This window comes from Petromyzon marinus (genome assembly GCF_048934315.1).
Source record: "Petromyzon marinus isolate PM22_M1 ecotype Great Lakes invasive population chromosome 84 unlocalized genomic scaffold, UKy_Petmar_22M1.pri1.0 chr84_unloc.1, whole genome shotgun sequence".
Taxonomy (NCBI): Eukaryota; Metazoa; Chordata; class Hyperoartia; order Petromyzontiformes; family Petromyzontidae; genus Petromyzon; species Petromyzon marinus.
Genome location: NW_027422638.1, coordinates 827,642 through 848,879, shown reverse-complemented (window position 1 = coordinate 848,879; position 21,238 = coordinate 827,642). Strand labels below are relative to the sequence as shown.

Here is a 21,238-nt window from a genome sequence, read left to right as displayed (position 1 = left end):
TTAGAAGGACGAGTCCATCTATGTTCTGAAAAGAGGAGGGGGGAGACGAAAAATTAATGTATGCTGTCTGAAAGCCACCGTAAGCGTGAACAATCAATTAAGACCCAGAAATGGTTTAACAAATCCTTCCAATGATTGCTAAGCCCAGAATCCATCTTCTCGGTTGAAGTTGTCTCTGTGCTTGTATATGTGGATAGCCTCGTGAACGAATCTCTCATGGTAGCCGTAAGCGTGAACAATCAATTAAGACCCAGAAATGGTTTATCAAATCCTTCCAATGATTGCTAAGCCCAGAATCCATCTTCTCGGTTGAAGTTGTCTCTGTGCTTGTATATGTGGATAGCCTCGTGAACGAATCTCTCATGGTAGCCGTAAGCGTGAACAATCAATTAAGACCCAGAAATGGTTTATCAAATCCTTCCAATGATTGCTAAGCCCAGAATCCATCTTCTCGGTTGAAGTTGTCTCTGTGCTTGTATTTGTGGATAGCCTCGTTAACGAATCTCTCATGGTAGCCAGATATTTTATTATTTTATTGTTCCCCTTCAACGTCACTTTACCGAAAGAGCTAAGAATAGGAAATTCGTTTAAAAATTTATATTTTTTCTGGGGGGGGGGGGGGAGCAGACCCCCTGGAAGATTTGGTCCCTTCCAAATGTTGTCTCCATGGCTACGGCCTTGCTCTATAATGTCCGATACAAGCAGCATGCCCCGTAGAGTTAGGAAATGCTAACGCCATACCAAGTGTTGTTTTTTTACGTGCCTATAAATAAAGACGAGCGGTTTAAGATTGGGCAAGTCAATGCATTGAATGGATTGTAATGCGCCCCATGCTTGTGCGTGCTGTGATATTTAGTCACAACATTGCCTAGGGGATTGCAAATATCACCCGCCCCAGCAACAAAACACATCCAGCCAATCAGCAATCGCCCTCGCGGACCCCAACAGCCAATCAACGGGCGTAGTTTTCTCCCCCACACCATCTTCCCCCCCCCCCCAACTACCTTCACTCCCCCACCTCCACCTGACAGCCAATCAACGACCTGGTTTGCCCCCCCCCCCACCTCCGCGCACCAGCCAATCAACGACCGTAGCTCTTCTCCTCCCACCAACTTCCCCCCTCCAACTTCCACCCGCCATCCAATCAACGAACGTTATTTCCCCCCCCCTTTCACCCCCACCCACCTCCCCACCCGCCAGCCAATAAGCGGCGGTAGTTCAACCCCCCCCTCCCACCCACCTTCGAGTTTTTCACCCCGCTAAGCCAATCGGCGAACGCGGTTGCCCGCAGCCAATCGGCGCGCGCCACGAGTCGCACTATAAAAGCGTGGGGAGCGGGTGGGGGGAGGGGGCGTGCACAGCGGCGTCGCCTCAGACGGCGGCGCCCAGCTTAGAGCTCCCTCAAACGTTTAACAAAAAAAGTTTAAATAACACTTCGATTCATCGTCGACGGCTCACTTCTAATCGATCGAGCCGATCAAATCGCTTGGTTTAAAGAACAAACCCCCCCCCTCTCCGCCCCAACAAAAAAAAACGCGCAATGGTCGTGGTTGAGTCCCAACACTGCGGCCTGGTGCCCCGTGGAGCCTCGGTCTCGCCTGGCTCGGCGGCGGGGCTCGGCTCGCCCTGGGCCGGCCGGAGCTCGAGCTCCGAGGCCGGGGCCGCTTCGTGCTCGGAGGACGAGGCGCTGGGCGGACAGCCTCGGCAGCCCCGCAAGAGGCAGCGGCTGTCGCACCTCTCGGCCGAGGAGAAGCTGCTGCGACGGTAACGGAGCTCACGGTGGTGGGGAGGGGTGGCGTGGAGTGGTGCAGGCTCACAGCGCCATGTACCGTAGGGGTTCAGTGTTAATCACTGAGACTCACGGAGCCATGTACCGTATGGGTTCAGTGTTAATCACTGAGGCTCACAGCGCCATGTACCGTAGGGTTACAGTGTTAATCACTGAGACTCACAGAGCCATGTACCGTATGGGTTCAGTGTTAATCACGGTAACTCACAGCGCCATGTACCGTAGGGTTACAGTGTTAATCACTGAGACTCACAGAGCCATGTACCGTAGGGTTACAGTGTTAATCACTGAGGCTCACAGAGCCAGACTAAGGCTCCCTCACGTAGGGTTCAGTGTTAATCACTGAGGCTCACAGAGCCAGACTGAGGCTCCCACAGGGTTCAGTGTTAATCACTGAGGCTCAACAGAGCCAGACTAAGGCTCCCACAGGGTTCAGTGTTAATCACTGAGACTCACAGAGCCAGACTAAGGCTCCCTCACGTAGGGTTCAGTGTTAATCACTGAGGCTCACAGAGCCAGACTGAGGCTCCCACAGGGTTCAGTGTTAATCACTGAGGCTCACAGAGCCAGACTAAGGCTCCCACAGGGTTCAGTGTTAATCACTGAGGTTCACAGAGCCAGACTAAGGCTCCCACAGGGTTCAGTGTTAATCACTGAGACTCACAGAGCCAGACTAAGGCTCCCACAGGGTTCAATGTTAATCACTGAGGCTCACAGAGCCAGACTAAGGCTCCCACAGGGTTCAGTGTTAATCACTGAGACTCACAGAGCCAGACTAAGGCTCCCACAGGGTTCAATGTTAATCACTGAGACTCACAGAGCCAGACTAAGGCTCCCACAGGGTTCAGTGTTAATCACTGAGACTCAGAGCCAGACTAAGGCTCCCTCACGTAGGGTTCAGTGTTAATCACTGAGACTCACAGAGCCATATACCGTAGGGTTACAGTGTTAATCACTGAGGCTCACAGAGCCATATACCGTAGGGTTACAGTGTTAATCACTGAGGCTCACAGAGCCAGACTGAGGCTCCCTCACATAGGGCTCAGTGTTCATCACTGAGGCTCACAGCGCCATGTACCGTATGGGTTCAGTGTTAATCACTGAGGCTCACAGAGGCAGACTAAGGTTCCCACAGGGTTCAGTGTTAATCACTGAGACTCAGAGCCAGACTAAGGCTCCCACAGGGTTCAATGTTAATCACTGAGGCTCACAGAGCCAGACTAAGACTCCCACAGGGTTCAGTGTTAATCACTGAGGTTCACAGAGCCAGACTAAGGCTCCCACAGGGTTCAGTGTTAATCACTGAGGCTCGCAGAGGCAGACTAAGGCTCCCACAGGGTTCAGTGTTAATCACTGAGGCTCACAGAGCCAGACTGAGGCTCCCACAGGGTTCAGTGTTAATCACTGAGGCTCACAGAGCCAGACTAATGCTACCATATGGTTCAGTGTTAAGCACTGAGGCTCACAGAGCCAGACTAAGGCTACCATATGGTTCAGTGTTAATCACTGAGACAGAGCCAGACTAAGGCTCCCATATGGTTCAGTGTTAAGCACTGAGACTCACAGAGCCAGACTAAGGCTACCATATGGTTCAGTGTTAATCACTGAGGCTCACAGAGCCAGACTAATGCTACCATATGGTTCAGTGTTAATCACTGAGACAGAGCCAGACTAAGGCTCCCATATGGTTCAGTGTTAATCACTGAGACTCAGAGCCAGACTAAGGCTCCCATATGGTTCAGTGTTAATCACTGAGGCTCACAGAGCCAGACAAAGGCTCCCACAGGGTTCAGTGATAATCACTGAGGCTCACAGAGCCAGACTCAGGCTCCCACAGGGTTCAGTGTTAATCACTGAGGCTCACAGAGCCAGACTAAGGCTCCCACAGGGTTCAGTATTAATCACCGAGGCTCACAGAGCCAGACTAAGGCTCCCCTCACCGTTCAGTGTTAATCATTAAGACTCACAGAGCCAGACTAAGGCTCCCTCACGTAGGGTTCAGTGTTAATCACTGAGGCTCACAGAGCCAGACTAAGGCTCCCACAGGGTTCAAGTGTTAATCACTGAGACTCATAGAGCCAGATAATGATGTGGTTATTGTTGAGGTTGTTCATGCTGTAGTTGTACATGCTGTGGTTGTTGTGTTAATGTTTTGTTGTGGTTGTACATGCTATGGTTGTTGTGTTAATGTAGTTGTGGTTGTTGTTGTGGTTGTGTTAATGTTGTTGTGGTTGTGTTAATATTGCTGCTGTGGTTGTTGTTGTGTTAATGTTGTTGCTGTGGTTGCTGTGTTAATGTTGTTGCTGTGGTTGTGTTAATGTTGTTGTGGTTGTTGTGTTAATGTTGTGGTTGTTGTGTTAATGTTGCTGTGGTTGTGTTAATGTTGTTGCTGTGGTTGTTGTTGTGTTAATGTTGTTGCTGTGGTTGTTGCTGTGGTTGTTGTGTTAATGTTGTTGTGTTAATGTTGTTGTTGTGGTTGTTGTGTTAATGTTGTTGCTGTGGTTGTGGTTGTTGTGTTAATGTTGTTGCTGTGGTTGTTGTTGTGGTTATTGTGTTAATGTTGTTGTGTTGTTGTGGTTGTTGTGTTAATGTTGTTGTGTTAATGTTGTGGTTGTTGTGTTAATGTTGTTGCGGCAGGAAGCTGAAGAATCGCGTGGCCGCTCAGACGGCACGTGACCGCAAGAAGGCGCGGATGGGCGAGCTGGAGGAGCACGTGGCCCAGCTGGAGGCACAGGTGACGGAGACCACCCCGTGTGTGTGTGTGTCACACTGTACACTGTGTGTGTGTCACACTGTACACTGTGTGTGTGTCACACTGTATACTGTGTGTGTCACACTGTACACGGTGTGTGTCACACTGTACACCGTGTGTGTGTCACACACGGTGTACAGTGTGACACACAGTGTACACTGTGTGTCACACTGTACACTGTGTGTGTCACACTGTATACTGTGTGTGTGTCACACTGTGTGTGTATCACACTGTGTGTGTGTGTATCACACTGTGTGTCACACTGTACACTGTGTGTGTCACACTGTACACCGTGTGTGTCACACTGTACACTGTGTGTGTCACACTGTACACTGTGTGTGTGTCACACTGTACACTGTGTGTGTGTCACTGTACACTGTGTGTATGTCACTGTACACTGTGTGTGTCACACTGTACACTGTGTGTGTGTGTATCACACTGTGTGTGTGTGTGTGTCACACTGTGTGTGTCACACTGTGTGTGTATCACACTGTGTGTGTATCACACTGTGTGTGTGTGTATCACACTGTATGTGTGTGTATCACACTGTGTGTGTGTGTATCAGACTGTGTGTGTGTGTCACACTGTGTGTGTGTCACACTGTGTGTGTGTCACACTGTGTGTGTGTCACACTGTGTGTGTGTGTGTCACACTGTGTGTGTGTGTGTCACACTGTGTGTGTGTGTCACACTGTGTGTGTGTGTGTGTGTCACACTGTGTGTGTGTGTGTGTGTCACACTGTGTGTGTGTGTGTCACACTGTGTGTGTGTGTATCACACTGTGTGTGTGTCACACTGTGTGTGTGTATCACACTGTGTGTGTGTGTATCACACTGTGTGTGTGTGTATCACACTGTGTGTGTATCACACTGTGTGTGTGTGTGTGTATCACACTGTGTGTGTGTGTATCACACTGTGTGTGTTTGTATCACACTGTGTGTGTGTGTCACACTGTGTGTGTGTGTGTGTCACACTGTGTGTGTGTCACACTGTGTGTGTGTCACACTGTGTGTGTGTCACACTGTGTGTGTGTGTGTGTGTCACACTGTGTGTGTGTGTGTGTGTCACACTGTGTGTGTGTGTGTGTGTCACACTGTGTGTGTGTGTCACACTGTGTGTGTGTGTCACACTGTGTGTCACACTGTGTGTGTGTGTCACACTGTGTGTGTGTCACACTGTGTGTATCACACTGTGTGTGTCACACTGTGTGTGTGTCACACTGTGTGTGTGTGTCACACTGTGTGTGTGTGTGTCACACTGTGTGTGTGTGTGTCACAGTGTGTGTGTGTATCACACTGTGTGTGTGTATCACACTGTGTGTGTGTGTCACACTGTGTGTGTGTCACACTGTGTGTGTGTCACACTGTGTGTGTGTCACACTGTGTCACACTGTGTGTGTGTCACACTGTGTGTGTGTCACACTGTGTGTGTGTCACACTGTGTGTGTGTCACACTGTGTGTGTGTGTGTCACACTGTGTGTGTGTGTCACACTGTGTGTGTGTGTCACACTGTGTGTGTGCCACACTGTGTGTGTGTCACACTGTGTGTGTGTCACACTGTGTGTGTGTGTCACACTGTGTGTGTGTCACACTGTGTGTGTGTGTGTGTGTCACACTGTGTGTGTATCACACTGTGTGTGTATCACACTGTGTGTGTGTGTCACACTGTGTGTGTGTGTGTGTGTCACACTGTGTGTGTGTCACACTGTGTGTGTCACACTGTGTGTGTGTGTGTGTCACACTGTGTGTGTGTGTGTGTGTCACACTGTGTGTGTGTGTGTCACACTGTGTGTCACACTGTGTGTGTGTGTCACACTGTGTGTGTGTGTATCACACTGTGTGTGTGTATCACACTGTGTGTGTGTGTCACACTGTGTGTGTGTCACACTGTGTGTGTGTGTCACACTGTGTGTGTGTCACACTGTGTGTGTGTGTATCACACTGTGTGTGTGTATCACACTGTGTGTGTGTATCACACTGTGTGTGTGTCACACTGTGTGTGTGTGTGTCACACTGTGTGTGTGTGTGTCACACTGTGTGTGTGTGTGTCACACTGTGTGTGTGTGTGTCACACTGTGTGTGTGTCACACTGTGTGTGTGTGTATCACACTGTGTGTGTGTGTATCACACTGTGTGTGTGTGTCACACTGTGTGTGTGTGTATCACACTGTGTGTGTGTGTATCACACTGTGTGTGTGTGTGCCACACTGTGTGTGTGTCACACTGTGTGTGTGTCACACTGTGTGTGTGTGTCACACTGTGTGTGTGTGTCACACTGTGTGTGTGTGTCACACTGTGTGTGTGTGTCACACTGTGTGTGTGTGTCACACTGTGTGTGTATCACACTGTGTGTGTATCACACTGTGTGTGTGTGTCACACTGTGTGTGTATCACTGTGTGTGTGTGTCACACTGTGTGTGTATCACACACTGTGTGTGTGTATCACACTGTGTGTGTGTGTATCACACTGTGTGTGTGTGTCACACTGTGTGTGTGTGTGTCACACTGTGTGTGTGTGTGTCACACTGTGTGTGTGTGTGTCACACTGTGTGTGTGTCACACTGTGTGTGTGTCACACTGTGTGTGTGTCACACTGTGTGTGTGTGTCACACTGTGTGTGTGTGTGTGTCACACTGTGTGTGTGTGTGTGTCACACTGTGTGTGTGTGTCACACTGTGTGTGTATCACACTTTGTGTGTATCACACTGTGTGTGTATCACACTTTGTGTGTATCACACTGTGTGTGTTTGTCTGTGTGTGTGTGTGTGTCACACTGTCTGTGTGTGTGTGTATCACACTGTGTGTGTGTGTGTCACACTGTGTGTGTGTGTCACACTGTGTGTGTGTGTCACACTGTGTGTGTGTCACACTGTCTGTGTGTGTGTGTGTCACACTGTCTGTGTGTGTGTGTGTCACACTGTCTGTGTGTGTGTGTGTCACACTGTCTGTGTGTGTGTGTGTCACACTGTGTGTGTGTGTGTGTCACACTGTGTGTGTGTGTGTGTGTCACACTGTGTGTGTGTCACACTGTGTGTGTGTGTCACACTGTGTGTGTGTGTTACACTGTGTGTGTGTGTTTCACACTGTGTGTGTGTATCACACTGTGTGTGTGTGTCACACTGTGTGTGTGTCACACTGTGTGTGTGTGTGTCACACTGTGTGTGTGTGTGTCACACTGTGTGTGTGTGTGTCACACTGTGTGTGTGTCACACTGTGTGTGTGTCACACTGTGTGTGTGTAGAATGCGAGGCTGCAGCAGGAGAACGAGGAGCTGAGTCACAGGGCCTGTGGACTCCTCACTGAGAACCGGCAGCTGCACAAGCGCCTGGACACTCAGCTGGTGAGTGTGGTGGTGGTGATGGTGGTTAGTGTGGTGGTGGTGGTGAGTGTGGTGGTGGTGGTGGTGGTTGTGGTGGTGAGTGTGGTGGTGGTGAGTGTGGTGGTGGTGAGTGTGGTGGTGAGTGGTGGTGAGCGGTGGTGGTGGTGGTGAGCGTGGTGGTGAGTGGTGGTGGTGGTGAGCGTGGTGGTGGTGGTGGTGAGTGTGGTGGTGGTGGTGAGTGTGGTGGTGGTGGTGGTGAGTGTGGTGGTGAGTGTGGTGGTGGTGGTGAGTGTGGTGAGTGTGGTGGTGGTGGTGGTGAGCGTGGTGGTGGTGAGTGTGGTGGTGGTGGTGAGTGTGGTGGTGGTGGTGGTGAGTGTGGTGGTGGTGGTGAGTGTGGTGGTGGTGGTGGTGGTGAGTGTGGTGGTGGTGGTGAGTGTGGTGGTGGTGGTGAGTGTGGTGGTGAGTGGTGGTGGTGGTGGTGAGTGTGGTGGTGGTGGTGGTGAGTGTGGTGGTGGTGGTGGTGAGTGTGGTGGTGGTGGTGAGTGTGGTGGTGGTGGTGGTGAGTGTGGTGGTGGTGGTGGTGAGTGTGGTGGTGGTGGTGGTGAGTGTGGTGGTGGTGGTGGTGAGTGTGGTGGTGGTGGTGGTGAGTGTGGTGGTGGTGGTGAGTGTGGTGGTGGTGGTGGTGGTGAGTGTGGTGGTGAGTGTGGTGGTGGTGAGTGTGGTGGTGGTGGTGGTGGTGAGCGTGGTGGTGGTGAGTGGTGGTAGTGGTGGTGGTGAGTGGTGGTAGTGGTGGTGAGCGGCGTGGTGGTGGTGAGCGTGGTGGGGGTGGTGGTGGTGAGTGTGGTGGTGGTGAGTGGTGGTGGTGGTGGTGAGTGTGGTGGTGAGCGTGGTGGTGAGCGTGGTGGTGGTGGTGGTGGTGAGTGTTGTGGTGAGGGTGGTGGTGGTGGTGAGTGTGGTGATGGTGGGGGTGGTGGTGAGTGTGGTGAGTGTGGTGGTGGTGATGGTGAGTGTGGTGAGTGTGGTGGTGAGTGTGGTGAGTGTGGTGGTGAGTGGTGGTGAGTGGTGGTGAGTGGTGGTGGTGGTGGTGAGTGTGGTGGTGGTGAGCGTGGTGGTGGTGAGTGGTGGTGGTGGTGGTGAGTGTGGTGGTGGTGAGTGTGGTGGTGGTGGTGGTGGTGAGTGTGGTGGTGGTGAGTGGTGGTGGTGGTGAGCGTGGTGGTGGTGAGTGGTGGTGGTGGTGAGTGTGGTGGTGGTGGTGGTGAGTGTGGTGGTGGTGAGTGTGGTGGTGGTGGTGGTGAGCGTGGTGGTGGAGGTGGTGGTGGTGAGCATGGTGGTGGAGGTGGTGAGTGTGGTGGTGGTGAGCGTGGTGGTGGTGAGTGTGGTGGTGGTGGTGGTAGTGGTGAGTGTGGTGGTGGTGAGTGGTGGTGGTGGTGAGCGTGGTGGTGGTGAGTGGTGGTGGTGGTGGTGGTGGTGAGTGTGGTGGTGGTGGTGGTGAGTGTGGTGGTGGTGAGTGTGGTGGTGGTGAGTGTGGTGGTGGTGGTGGTGGTGAGCGTGGTGGTGGAGGTGGTGGTGGTGGTGAGTGTGGTGGTGGTGAGCATGGTGGTGGAGGTGGTGAGTGTGGTGGTGGTGAGCGTGGTGGTGGTGAGGGTGGTGGTGGTAGTGGTGAGTGTGGTGGTGGTGGTGGTGAGTGTGGTGGTGGTGAGTGGTGGTGGTGAGTGTTGGTGGTGGTGAGCGTGGTGGTGGTGGTGAGCGTGGTGGTGGTGAGTGGTGGTGATAGTGGTGGTGGTGGTGGTGAGCGTGGTGGTGGTGGTGAGCGTGGTGGTGGTGAGTGTGGTGGTGGTGAGTGGTGGTGAGTGGTGGTGGTGAGTGGTGGAGGTGGTGGTGATAGTGGTGGTGAGTGTGGTGGTGAGCGTGGTGGTGGTGGTGAGCGTGGTGGTGGTTGTGAGCGTGGTAGTGGTGGTGGTGAGCGTGGTGGTGGTGACCGTGGTGGTGGTGGTGGTGGTGAGTGTGGTGGTGGTGGTGGTGGTGAGTGTGGTGGTGGTGGTGGTGAGCGTGGTGGTGAGCGTGGTGGTGAGCGTGGTGGTGAGCGTGGTGGTGAGCGTGGTGGTGAGCGTGGTGGTGGTGGTGAGTGGTGGTGGCAAGCAGTGTGACGGTGGTGGTGATGGTGGTGACGGTGAGTGGTACGGGTCTTCTGATAACCTGTGTGTCTGTCTCTGTGTGTGTGTGTGTGTCTGTGTGTGTGTCTTTCTGTGTGTGTGTCTCTGTGTGTGTCTCAGTGTGTGTCTGTGTGTGTGTGTGTATCTGTCTGTGTGTGTGTCTGTGTGTGTCTGTCTCTGTGTGTGTGTGTATCTGTCTGTGTGTGTGTCTGTGTGTGTCTGTCTCTGTGTGTGTGTGTGTGTCTGTGTGTGTGTCTGTGTGTCTCTGTGTGTATCTGTCTCTGTGTGTGTCTCTGTGTGTCTGTCTATGTGTGTCTGTGTGTGTATCTGTCTGTGTGTGTGTGTCTGTGTGTGTCTGTCTCTGTGTGTGTGTGTGTCTGTCTGTGTGTGTGTCTGTGTGTGTCTCTGTGTGTATCTGTCTCTGTGTGTGTCTCTGTGTGTCTGTCTATGTGTGTCTGTGTGTGTGTGTCCAGGCACGTGACAACGATGGTGGTAGTGGTGCTGATGCTAGTGGTGGTGGTGGTGGTGACGGTGAGTGGTACGGGTCCTTTGAGTCGGCAGAACTCAAGCTAAGTGAGCCTCAGCAGAAGGCACAGGCCCAGTTTCCATGGAGCTTCACCACCACCACCACAACAACAACCACCGCCACAACCGCCGCCACAACAACCGGCAGAGCCACCGTGGTGCCAGCCGGCGTGGCGGTCGTGATGATGCTGGCAGTGGCGGTGATGAGGCTGGCCATGGCGGTGGTGACGTGAGTTTTTAGTGGGCGGTGGTGGATCGCACCGCAGACAGAACACAGCACACCACACAGCACACCACACAGCACAACACACAGCACATCACACACACACCACACAGCACACCACACACACACACCACACACACACACCACACACACACCACACACACACACCACACACACACACACACACACACACACACACACCCACACCACACACACACACACACCACACACACACCCCACACACACCACACACACACACCACACACACAACCACACACACACACACACACACACACACACACACACACCACACACACACACACACACACCACACACACACCACACAGCACACACCACACACACACCACACACACACATCACACACACCACACACCACACACCACACCACACACACCACACACACACTACACACTACACACCACACACACCACACAGCACACCACACACACCACACAGCACACCACACCACCACACACACACACACAACACACACTACACACCACACACTACACACCACACACTACACACCACACACTACACACCACACACTACACACCACACACTCACACACCACACACACACCACACACACACACACACACACACACACCACACACACACCACACACCACACACACACCACACACCACACACACACCACACACCACACACACACCACACACACACACCACACACACACCACTCACACCACTCACACCACACACACACCACACACACTCACACACCACACACACACACCACACACACACACACACACCACACACCACACACACACACCACACACACACACACCACACACCACACACACACACCACACACACACACACAACACACACACACCACACATACACCACACACACACACCACACACACACCACCCTAACCACCATCTCCCCCGCACCTCCTCCCAGCAGTGCCGTGCTCTCTCCGCTGCTGGACCGCTCCGGGCTGATCCCGAGCGTCCGCTCGGTCCGTCCCGTGCCATCGTCCCACCGGGCGCCACAACCGGCACCACCACCGCCACAACCGCCCCACCGCCACCACCACCGCCACCACCACCACCACCACCGCCACACCTCCATCCCCTACGGCTCGCGCCTGTGGCAGGCAGGGACCCCGTGGCGAGCCGGTGGGTGCGGCTGGACCACCGCTACACTAAGCGTCTAGAGGAGGAGGTGGAGGAGGAGGTGGAGGAAGAGGAGGAGGTGGAGGAGGAGGTGGAGGAGGAGGTGGAGGAGGAGGTGGAGGTGATGGATGGGGTTTGTGGACAGAGTGGTGAAGACGCTGTTGCCAGCAGCAACAGCAGCAGCAACAGCAGCAGCAGCAACAGCAGCAACAACAGCAGCAGCAACAGCAGCAACAGCAGCAAGAGCAGCAACAGCAGCAGCAACAACAGCTGTTGTGGCGGTGGTGATGATGGTGACGATGGTGATGGTGATGCTGCTGATAATGCTGCTGATGATGATGATGATGCTGATGATGATGATGCTGATGATGCTGCTGCTGATGATGCTGCTGATGATGCTGATGCTGCAGATGATGATGCTGCTAATGATGGTGGTGATGGTGGTTATGGTGGTGATGCTGCTGATGCTACTTTTGCCGATGATGGCTTTACCACGGCCTTTCAGCTCATAGCCGCTGATGGCGGCGGCGGTGGTGGTTGTGGCTGTGTCGACAGTGGTGGCTGTAGTGGTGGCTGTAGTGGTGGCTGTAGTGGTGGCTGTAGTGGTGGCTGTAGTGGTGGCTGTAGTGGCGGCGGTGGTGGTTCTTGCGGCTGTGGTGGCGGTGTTGGTGGCGGTGTTGGTGGCGGTGTTGGTGGCGGTGGTGGTGGCGGTGTTGGTGGTGGTTTTTGCGGCTGTGGTGACGGTGGTTGTGGAGCTAGCGGCGGCCTTCTCTGGGAGCTGGGATTGAGCGGCATTCTGGGCGGCGAGGGCTGCACCCTGGCGGACCCCCTCGTGGGCTACCCCTGGGCGGGGGGGGTGGTGGGAGAAGGGGGTCCCCTCGTGGGCTACCCCTGGGCGGGGGGGGTGGTGGGAGAAGGGGGTCCCCCCGCTGAGACCCCCGCCGAGACCACCGCTGATTGGGTGGAGGAGCTGGCCGCTCAGCTGTTCCCGCAGCTGCTGCCCGTGTGATGGGGGGGGGAGGTGGGGGGGAGACGCGGGGGGGGGGGAGACACGTGGGAGACACGTGGGAGACACGTGGGGAGACACGTGGGGAGACACGTGGGGAGACACGTGGGGAGACACGTGGGGAGACACGTGGGGAGACACTGGGGACATATGTGGAGAGACACGTGGAGAGACACATGGGGGGACACGTGGGGAGACACTGGGGACACGTGGGACATGCAGGGGGAGACACTGGGAGACACGTGGGAGACACTAGGGACACGTGGGAAGACGCGTTGGGAGACACGTGGGGAGACACGTGGGGAGACACGTGGGGAGACACGTGGGGGGACACGTGGGGGGACACGTGGGGGGACACGTGGGGGGACACGTGGGGGGACACGCAGGGGGAGACACGCAGGGGGAGACACGCAGTGGGAGACACGCAGTGGGAGACACGCAGTGGGAGACACGCAGTGGGAGACACGCAGTGGGAGACACGCAGTGGGAGACACGCAGTGGGAGACACGCAGTGGGAGACACGCAGTGGGAGACACGCAGTGGGAGACACTAGGGACACGTGGGAAGACGCGTTGGGAGACGCGTTGGGAGACACGTGGGGAGACACGTGGGGAGACACGTGGGGAGACACGTGGGGAGACACGTGGGGGGACACGTGGGGGGACACGTGGGGGGACACGTGGGGGGACACGTGGGGGGACACGTGGGGAGACACGTGGGGGGACACGTGGGGAGACACGTGGGGGGACACGTAGGGGGAGACACGCAGGGGGAGACACGCAGGGGGAGACACGCAGTGGGAGACACGCAGTGGGAGACACGCAGTGGGAGACACGCAGTGGGAGACACGCAGTGGGAGACACGCAGTGGGAGACACGCAGTGGGAGACACGCAGTGGGAGACACGCAGTGGGAGACACGCAGTGGGAGACACGCAGTGGGAGACACGCAGTGGGAGACACGCAGTGGGAGACACGCAGTGGGAGACACGCAGTGGGAGACACGCAGTGGGAGACACGCAGTGGGAGACACGCAGTGGGAGACACGCAGTGGGAGACACGCAGTGGGAGACACTAGGGACACGTGGGAAGACGCGTTGGGAGACGCGTTGGGAGACACGTGGGGGGACATGCAGGGGGAGACACGCAGGGGGAGACACGCAGGGGGAGACACGCAGGGGGAGACACGCAGGGGGAGACACGTGGGGAGACACGTGGGGAGACACGTGGGGAGACACGTGGGGAGACACGTGGGGAGACACGTGGGGAGACACGTGGGGAGACACGTGGGGAGACACGTGGGGAGACACGCGGGGAGACACGTGGGGGGACACGCAGTGGGAGACACTAGGGACACGTGGGAAGACGCGTTGGGAGACGCGTTGGGAGACACGTGGGGGGACATGCAGGGGGAGACACGCAGGGGGAGACACGTGGGGAGACACGTGGGGAGACACGTGGGGAGACACGTGGGGAGACACGTGGGGAGACACGCGGGGAGACACGCGGGGAGACACGCGGGGAGACACGCGGGGAGACACGCGGGGAGACACGCGGGGAGACACGCGGGGAGAGAGACGTGGGGAGAGAGACGTGGGGAGAGAGACGTGGGGGACATGCTGGGGGAGACGCGGGGGAGACACGCGGGACATGCGATGGGGGGGGGGGGGGTTATCTGTGGGGTTGAGTGATTTTATTCTCAATTATGTTGGACCAGCTCGGCTTCGGATTTTGCAGCAGCATCGTCAGCATCATCAGCACCACTGCCTCCACCACAATCATCATGATCATCAGCAGCAGCACCACCACAGTCATGATCATCATCAGCAGCACCACTGCCTCCACCACAGTCGTCATCATGATCATCATCATCATCAGCAGCACCACCACAGTCATGATGATCATCAGCAGCACCACCACAGTCATGATCATCATCAGCAGCACCACCACAGTCATGATCATCAGCAGCAGCACCACTGCCTCCACCACAGTCGTCATCATGATCATCATCAGCAGCAGCACCACCACAGTCATGATCATCAGCAGCACCACCACAGTCATGATCATCATCAGCAGCACCACCACAGTCATGATCATCATCATCAGCAGCACCACTGCCTTCCACCTTCGCCATCATCACGGTGACCATCATCAGCCTCGGCATCACCGTGGGTGGCTGCTCGGTTACAGCACTTGTCCCGACGGCGCGGGCCGGCTATACGGAGGGGTGTCTTTGTCTTTGTGTGTCTGTGTGTGTGTCTTTGTGTGGGTGTGTGTGTGTCTGGTTGTGTGTCTGTGTGTGTCTTTGTGTGGGTGTGTGTGTGTGTGTCTGGTTGTGTGTCTTTGTGTGTGTGGGTGTGTGTGTGTCTGGTTGTGTGTCTGTGTGTGTCTTTGTGTGGGTGTGGGTGTGTGTGTCTGGTTGTGTCTGTGGGTGTCTGTTAAGGCTATACGGAGGGGGATCTTTGTCTGGGTGTGTGTCTGTGGGTGTGTCTGTGTGTGTCTGAGTGTCTGTCTGTGTGTGTCTGTGGGTGTGTGTCTGGTTGTGTCTGGGTGTGTGTCTGGGTGTGTGTGTGTGTCTGTTAAGGCTATACGGGGGGTCTTTGTGTGGGTGTGTGTCTGGGTGTGTCTGGGTGTATCTGTGGGTGTGTGTGTCTGTGTACCTGTGGGTGTGTCTGGGTGTCTGTTAAGGCCATATGGGGGATCTTTGTGTGTGTGTGTGTCTGGGTGTTTGTGGGTGTGTCTGTTAAGGCTATACGGGGGATCTTTGGGTGTGTCTGTGGGTGTGTCTGTGTTTCTTAGATGTCTCTGTGTCGAGTGTCTGTCTGAGTGTCTGTGTGTGTCTTGTGTCTGGGTGTGTGTGTCTGTCTGTGTTTCTGGGTGTATCTGTGGGTGTGTGTGTGTCTGTGTGTGGGTGTGTCTGTCTGTGTCTGGGTGTGTCTTTGTGTAGGTGTAGTGTGTCTCTGTGTGTCTGTGTGTGTGTTTCTTTGTCTCTGTGTGTTTCTGTGTCTGGGTGTCACCACTCGGTGACAGCGATTCGTCTGAACCGGCTACCTGGGCCCCACCCCTAGGTCTACTCGGCCACAAATGAGTTTCCCGGTGCGGTGTCTGAACAGCGCTGGCACTGGGGGAGACAAAGGCGGCCGGGAGTGGTGGTGCTGTGACCCACCCACACCGTCTGTGTTTGCCACAGTGCTGGGAGTCTTCATAGGCAGCGCTGCTGCTGCTACTTGCTCCTAACAGCACTTGCCCCTGCAGTCTGTTAGAGGCTGCACGGGGGACCTTTGTCTCTGTGTAGGTGCTGCTAGCTACTGACAGCACTTGCCCCTCCAGTCTGTTAGAGGCTACACGGGGGAGCTTTTTCTCTGTGTAGGTGCTGCTCGCTACTGACAGCACTTGTCCCTACAGCCCTGTTAGAGGCTACACGGGGGAGCTTTGTCTGTGTGTAGGTGCTGCTCGCTAACAGCACTTGCCCCTACAGCCCTGTTAGAGGCTGCCTGGGGGAGCTTTGTCTCTGTGTAGGTGCTGCTCGCTACTGAGAGCACTTGCCCCTGCAGTCTGTTAGAGGCTACACAGGGGAGCTTTGTGTGTAGGTGAATGAATGAGTGAGTTGAGTATGGGTGAAGTGCATGAGTGGGTGTACGAGTGTCAGTGAGTCTGTGCGAGTCTGTGTGAAAGTCTCCGTGTGAAATTCTCTGTGAGAGTGTGTATGTCTGTGTAAATCTGTATTTTGTGTGGGTCTCTGAATTTCTGACGGTGAGTCTGTGTGAGAGTCCTTGTCTGTGTGAGTCTGTGTCTCTGTGTGACTGTGCGAGTCTGTGTGAATCTATAAGTGTTGCGAGTCTGTGTGTGCGAGTTTGTCTATCTGTGTGAGTCTGGAGTGTGGCTCTGTGGGTCTGTGTGAGTCGCTGTGGTAATCGTGAGCCGGGCCGTTAAAAAATAAATCAAAACGCGATGAATTTCTGCTTTCTCAAGACGGAAAAAAAATAAACTCGATTCTCCCGAGACCCACGTTGTCATCCTCGTGCCGACTCGCACATCCACAGACTCACACAGAGACCCACAGACTCGCACAGAGACCCACAGACTCACACAGACCCACAGACTCGCACAGAGACCCACAGACTCGCACAGAGACCCACAGACTCGCACAGAGACCCACAGACTCGCACAGAGACCCACAGACTCGCACAGAGACCCGCAGACTCGCTAACACAGAGACCCACAGACTCACACAGAGACCCACAGACTCACACAGAGACCCACAGACTCGCCACACAGAGACCCACAGACTCACTCACACAGAGACCCACACACTCACACTGAGACCCACAGACTCGCACAGAGACCCACAGACTCGCACAGAGACCCACAGACTCGCACAGAGACCCACAGACAACACAGAGACTCACAGCGGGTGCCACGGGTCGACTGACTGAGATGAGTGGCTGGTGTACCACCTGTGCCCCCTGCTGTGCCAACTTGCTGTGCTTTAGCCACCCGGTGCTCCGCTCGTTGTTGTGAGCGTCGCTCCCCCGCCCTCCGTTGTTGTTGGAGGGCGACTGTCTCCAACTGCCCAGTAGCGTCCTTCACGAGCCTCCTCCATAGAGGCCGATCTTGACACCGCTGGTACCAGTCATCGGCAAGTCCACTCAGCTCCACGTCCTCCTGTACCACGTCACTCCATCTCTTCTCTAGCCCGCTGGTACCGGTCATCGGCAAGTCCACTCAGCTCCACGTCCTGTACCACGTCACTACATCTCTTCTCTAGCCCTCTGGTACCTGTCATCGGCAAGTCCACTCAGCTATACGTCCTCCTATACCACGTCACTCCATCTCTTTTTTAGCCCGCTGGTACCGGTCATCGGCAAGTCCACTCAGCTCCATGTCCTCCTGTACCACGTCACTCCATCTCTTATCTAACCCGCTGGTACCGGTCATCGGCAAGTCCACTCAGCTCCACGTCCTCCTGTACGACGTCACTCCATCTCTTCTCTAACCCGCTGGTACCGGTCATCTTCAAGTCCACTCAGCTCCACGTCCTCCTGTACCACGTCACTCCATCTCTTCTCTAGCCCGCTGGTACCGGTCATCGGCAAGTCCACTCAGCTCCACGTCCTCCTGTACCACGTCACTCCATCTCTTCTCTATCCCGCTGGTACCGGTCATGGGCAAGTCCACGCAGCTCCACGTCCTCCTGTACCACGTCACTCTATCTCTTCTCTAGCCCGCTGGTACCGGTCATCGGCAAGTCCACTCAGCTCCACGTCCTGTACCACGTCACTCCATCTCTTCTCTAGCCCGCTGGTACCGGTAATCAGCAAGTCCACTCAGCTCCACGTCCTCCACGTCACTCGATCTCTTCTCTAGCCCGCTGGTACCAGTCATTGGCAAGTCTCACTCAGCTCCACGTTCTCCTGTACCACGTCACTCGATCTCTTCTCTAGCCCGCTGGTACCGGTCATCGGCAAGTCCGCCCAGCTCCACGTCCTCCTGTACGACGTCACTCCATCTCTTCTCTAACCCGCTGGTACCGGTCATCAAGTCCACTCAGCTCCACGTCCTCTTGTACCACGTCACTCCATCTCTTCTCTAGCCCGCTGGTACCGGTCATCGGCAAGTCCACTCAGCTCCACGTCCTCCTGTACCACGTCACTCCATCTCTTCCCTAGCCCGCTGGTACCGGTCATCGGCAAGTCCACTCAGCTCCACGTCCTCCTGTACCACGTCACTCCATCTCTTCTCTAGCCCGCTGGTACCTGTCATCGGCAAGTCCACTCAGCTCCACGTCCTCCTGTACCACGTCACTCCATCTCTTCTCTAGCCCGCTGGTACCGGTCATCGGCAAGTCCACTCAGCTCCACGTCCTCCTGTACCACGTCACTCCATCTCTTCTCTAGCCCGCTGGTACCGGTCATCGGCAAGTCCACTCAGCTCCACGTCCTCCTGTACCACGTCACTCCATCTCTTCTCTAGCCCGCTGGTACCGGTCATCGGCAAGTCCACTCAGCTCTACGTCCTCCTTGTACCACGTCACTCCATCTTTTCTCTAGCCCGCTGATACCGGTCATCGGCAAGTCCACTCAGCTACACGTCCTCCTGTACCACATCACTCCATCTCTTCTCTATCCCGCTTGTACTGGTCATCGGCAAGTCCGCCCAGCTCCACGTCCTCCTGTACCACGTCACTCCATCTCTTCTCTAGCCCGCTGGTACCGGCCATTAGCAAGTCTCACTCAGCTCCACGTCCTCCTGTACCACGTCACTCCATCTCTTCTCTAGCCCGCTGGTACCGGTCATCGGCAAGTCCACTCAGCTCCATGTCCTCCTGTACCACGTCACTCCATCTCTTATCTAACCCGCTGGTACCGGTCATCGGCAAGTCCACTCAGCTCCACGTCCTCCTGTACCACGTCACTCCATCTCTTCTCTAGCCCGCTGTGACCGGTCATCGGCAAGTCCACTCAGCTCCACGTCCTCCTGTACCACATCACTCCATCTCTTCTTTAGCCCGCTGGTACCGGTCATCGGAAAGTCCACTGAGCTCCACATCCTCCTGTACCACGTCACTCCATCTCTTCTCTAGCCCGCTGTGACCGGTCATCGGCAAGTCCACTCAGCTCCACGTCCTCCTGTACCACATCACTCCATCTCTTCTCTAGCCCGCTGGTACCGGTCATCGGCAAGTCCACTCAGCTCCACGTCCTCCTGTACCACATCACTCCATCTCTTCTCTAGCCCGCTGGTACCGGTCATCGGCAAGTCCACTCAGCTCCATGTCCTCCTGTACCACGTCACTCCATCTCTTCTCTAGCCCGCTGGTACCGGTCATCGGCAAGTCCACTCAGCTCCACGTCCTCCTGTACCACGTCACTCCATCTCTTCTCTATCCCGCTGGTACCGGTCATGGGCAAGTCCACTCAGCTCCACGTCCTCCTGTACCACGTCACTCTATCTCTTTTCTAGCCCGCTGGTACCGGTTATCGGCAAGTCCACTCAGCTCCACGTCCTCCTGTACCACGTCACTCCATCTCTTCTCTAGCCCGCTGGTACCGGTAATCAGCAAGTCCACTCAGCTCCACGTCCTCCTGTACCACGTCACTCGATCTCTTCTCTAGCCCGCTGGTACCAGTCATTGGCAAGTCTCACTCAGCTCCACGTCCTCCTGTACCACGTCACTCCATCTCTTCTCTAGCCCGCTGGTACCGGTCATCGGCAAGTCCGCCCAGCTCCACGTCCTCCTGTACGACGTCACTCCATCTCTTCTCTAACCCGCTGGTACCGGTCATCGGCAAGTCCACTCAGCTCCACGTCCTCCTGTACCACGTCACTCCATCTCTTCTCTCGCCCGCTGGTACCGGTCATCGGCAAGTCCACTCAGCTCTACGTCCTCCTTGTACCACGTCACTCCATCTTTTCTCTAGCCCGCTGGTACCGGTCATCGGCAAGTCCATTCAGCTACACGTCCTCCTGTACCACGTCACTCCATCTCTTCTCTAGCCCACTGGTACCGGTCATCGGCAAGTCCACTCAGCTCCACGTCGTCTTGTATGACGTCACTCCATCTCGTCTCTAGCCCGCTGTGACCGGTCATCGGCAAGTCCATTCAGCTACACGTCCTCCTGTACCACGTCACTCCATCTCTTCTCTAGCCCGCTGGTACCGGCCATTAGCAAGTCTCACTCAGCTCCACGTCCTCCTGTACCACGTCACTCCATCTCTTCTCTAGCCCGCTTGTACCGGTCATCGGCAAGGCCACTCAGCTCCACGTCCTCCTGTACCACGTCGCTCCATCTCTTCTCTAGCCAGCTGGTACCGGTCATCGGTAAGTCCACACAGCTCCACGTCCTCCTGTACCACGTCACTCCATCTCTTCTCTAGCCTGCTGGTACTGGTCATCGGCAAGTCGACTCAGCTCCATGTCCTCCTGTACCATGTCACTCCATCTCTTCTCTAGGCCGCTGGTACCGGTCATCGGCAAGTCCACTCAGCTCCACGTCCTCCTGTACCACGTCACTCCATCTCTTCTCTAGCCCGCTGGTATCGGTCATCGGCATGGAGGACGTTTGTGGTGCGCCCGAAACGTTGTGATTTAATTTTTACAAATTTGTTTTTACCTTTACGCGACTTTACCGAGAAGATGGATTCTGGCTTAGCAATCATTGGAAGGTTTTGATAAACCATTTCGTGTTTTAGATTGATTGGTCACGCTTACGGTGGCTTTCAGGCCGCATCCATTATTTTCGTCTCCCTCCCCCCCCCCCTCCTCTTTTCTGAACGGAGATGGACTCGTCCATCTGAACAAATTGTC

General features: G+C 55.3%; 2 protein-coding genes and 1 long non-coding RNA gene across 4 annotated transcripts in view; 2 read left to right on the top strand and 1 right to left on the bottom strand.

The window, feature by feature from the left end:
- LOC142908405 (uncharacterized) overlaps positions 1-21,238 on the bottom strand; it is a 234,127-nt gene that overhangs the window by 61,982 nt on the left and 150,907 nt on the right. The window lies entirely within an intron of this gene.
- Positions 1,336-12,009, top strand: LOC116936854 (uncharacterized). 2 transcript variants are annotated; one of them, XM_076059030.1, is made up of 5 exons: positions 1,336-1,764; positions 4,427-4,523; positions 7,782-7,880; positions 10,486-10,766; positions 11,712-12,009. In XM_076059030.1, exons 1-5 carry the CDS (start codon positions 1,541-1,543, stop codon positions 11,965-11,967), a joined length of 957 nt encoding a protein of 318 aa, XP_075915145.1. In that variant the 5' UTR covers positions 1,336-1,540; the 3' UTR covers positions 11,968-12,009. The 2 variants fall into 2 exon arrangements, with proteins under 2 accessions (XP_075915145.1, XP_075915146.1); XM_076059031.1 differs by having other exon boundaries at positions 11,715-12,005.
- On the top strand, positions 14,588-16,934 carry LOC142908404 (uncharacterized). Its single transcript, XM_076059029.1, has 2 exons — positions 14,588-16,259; positions 16,336-16,934. Exon 1 carries the CDS (start codon positions 14,636-14,638, stop codon positions 15,875-15,877), a length of 1,242 nt encoding a protein of 413 aa, XP_075915144.1. The 5' UTR covers positions 14,588-14,635; the 3' UTR covers positions 15,878-16,259; positions 16,336-16,934.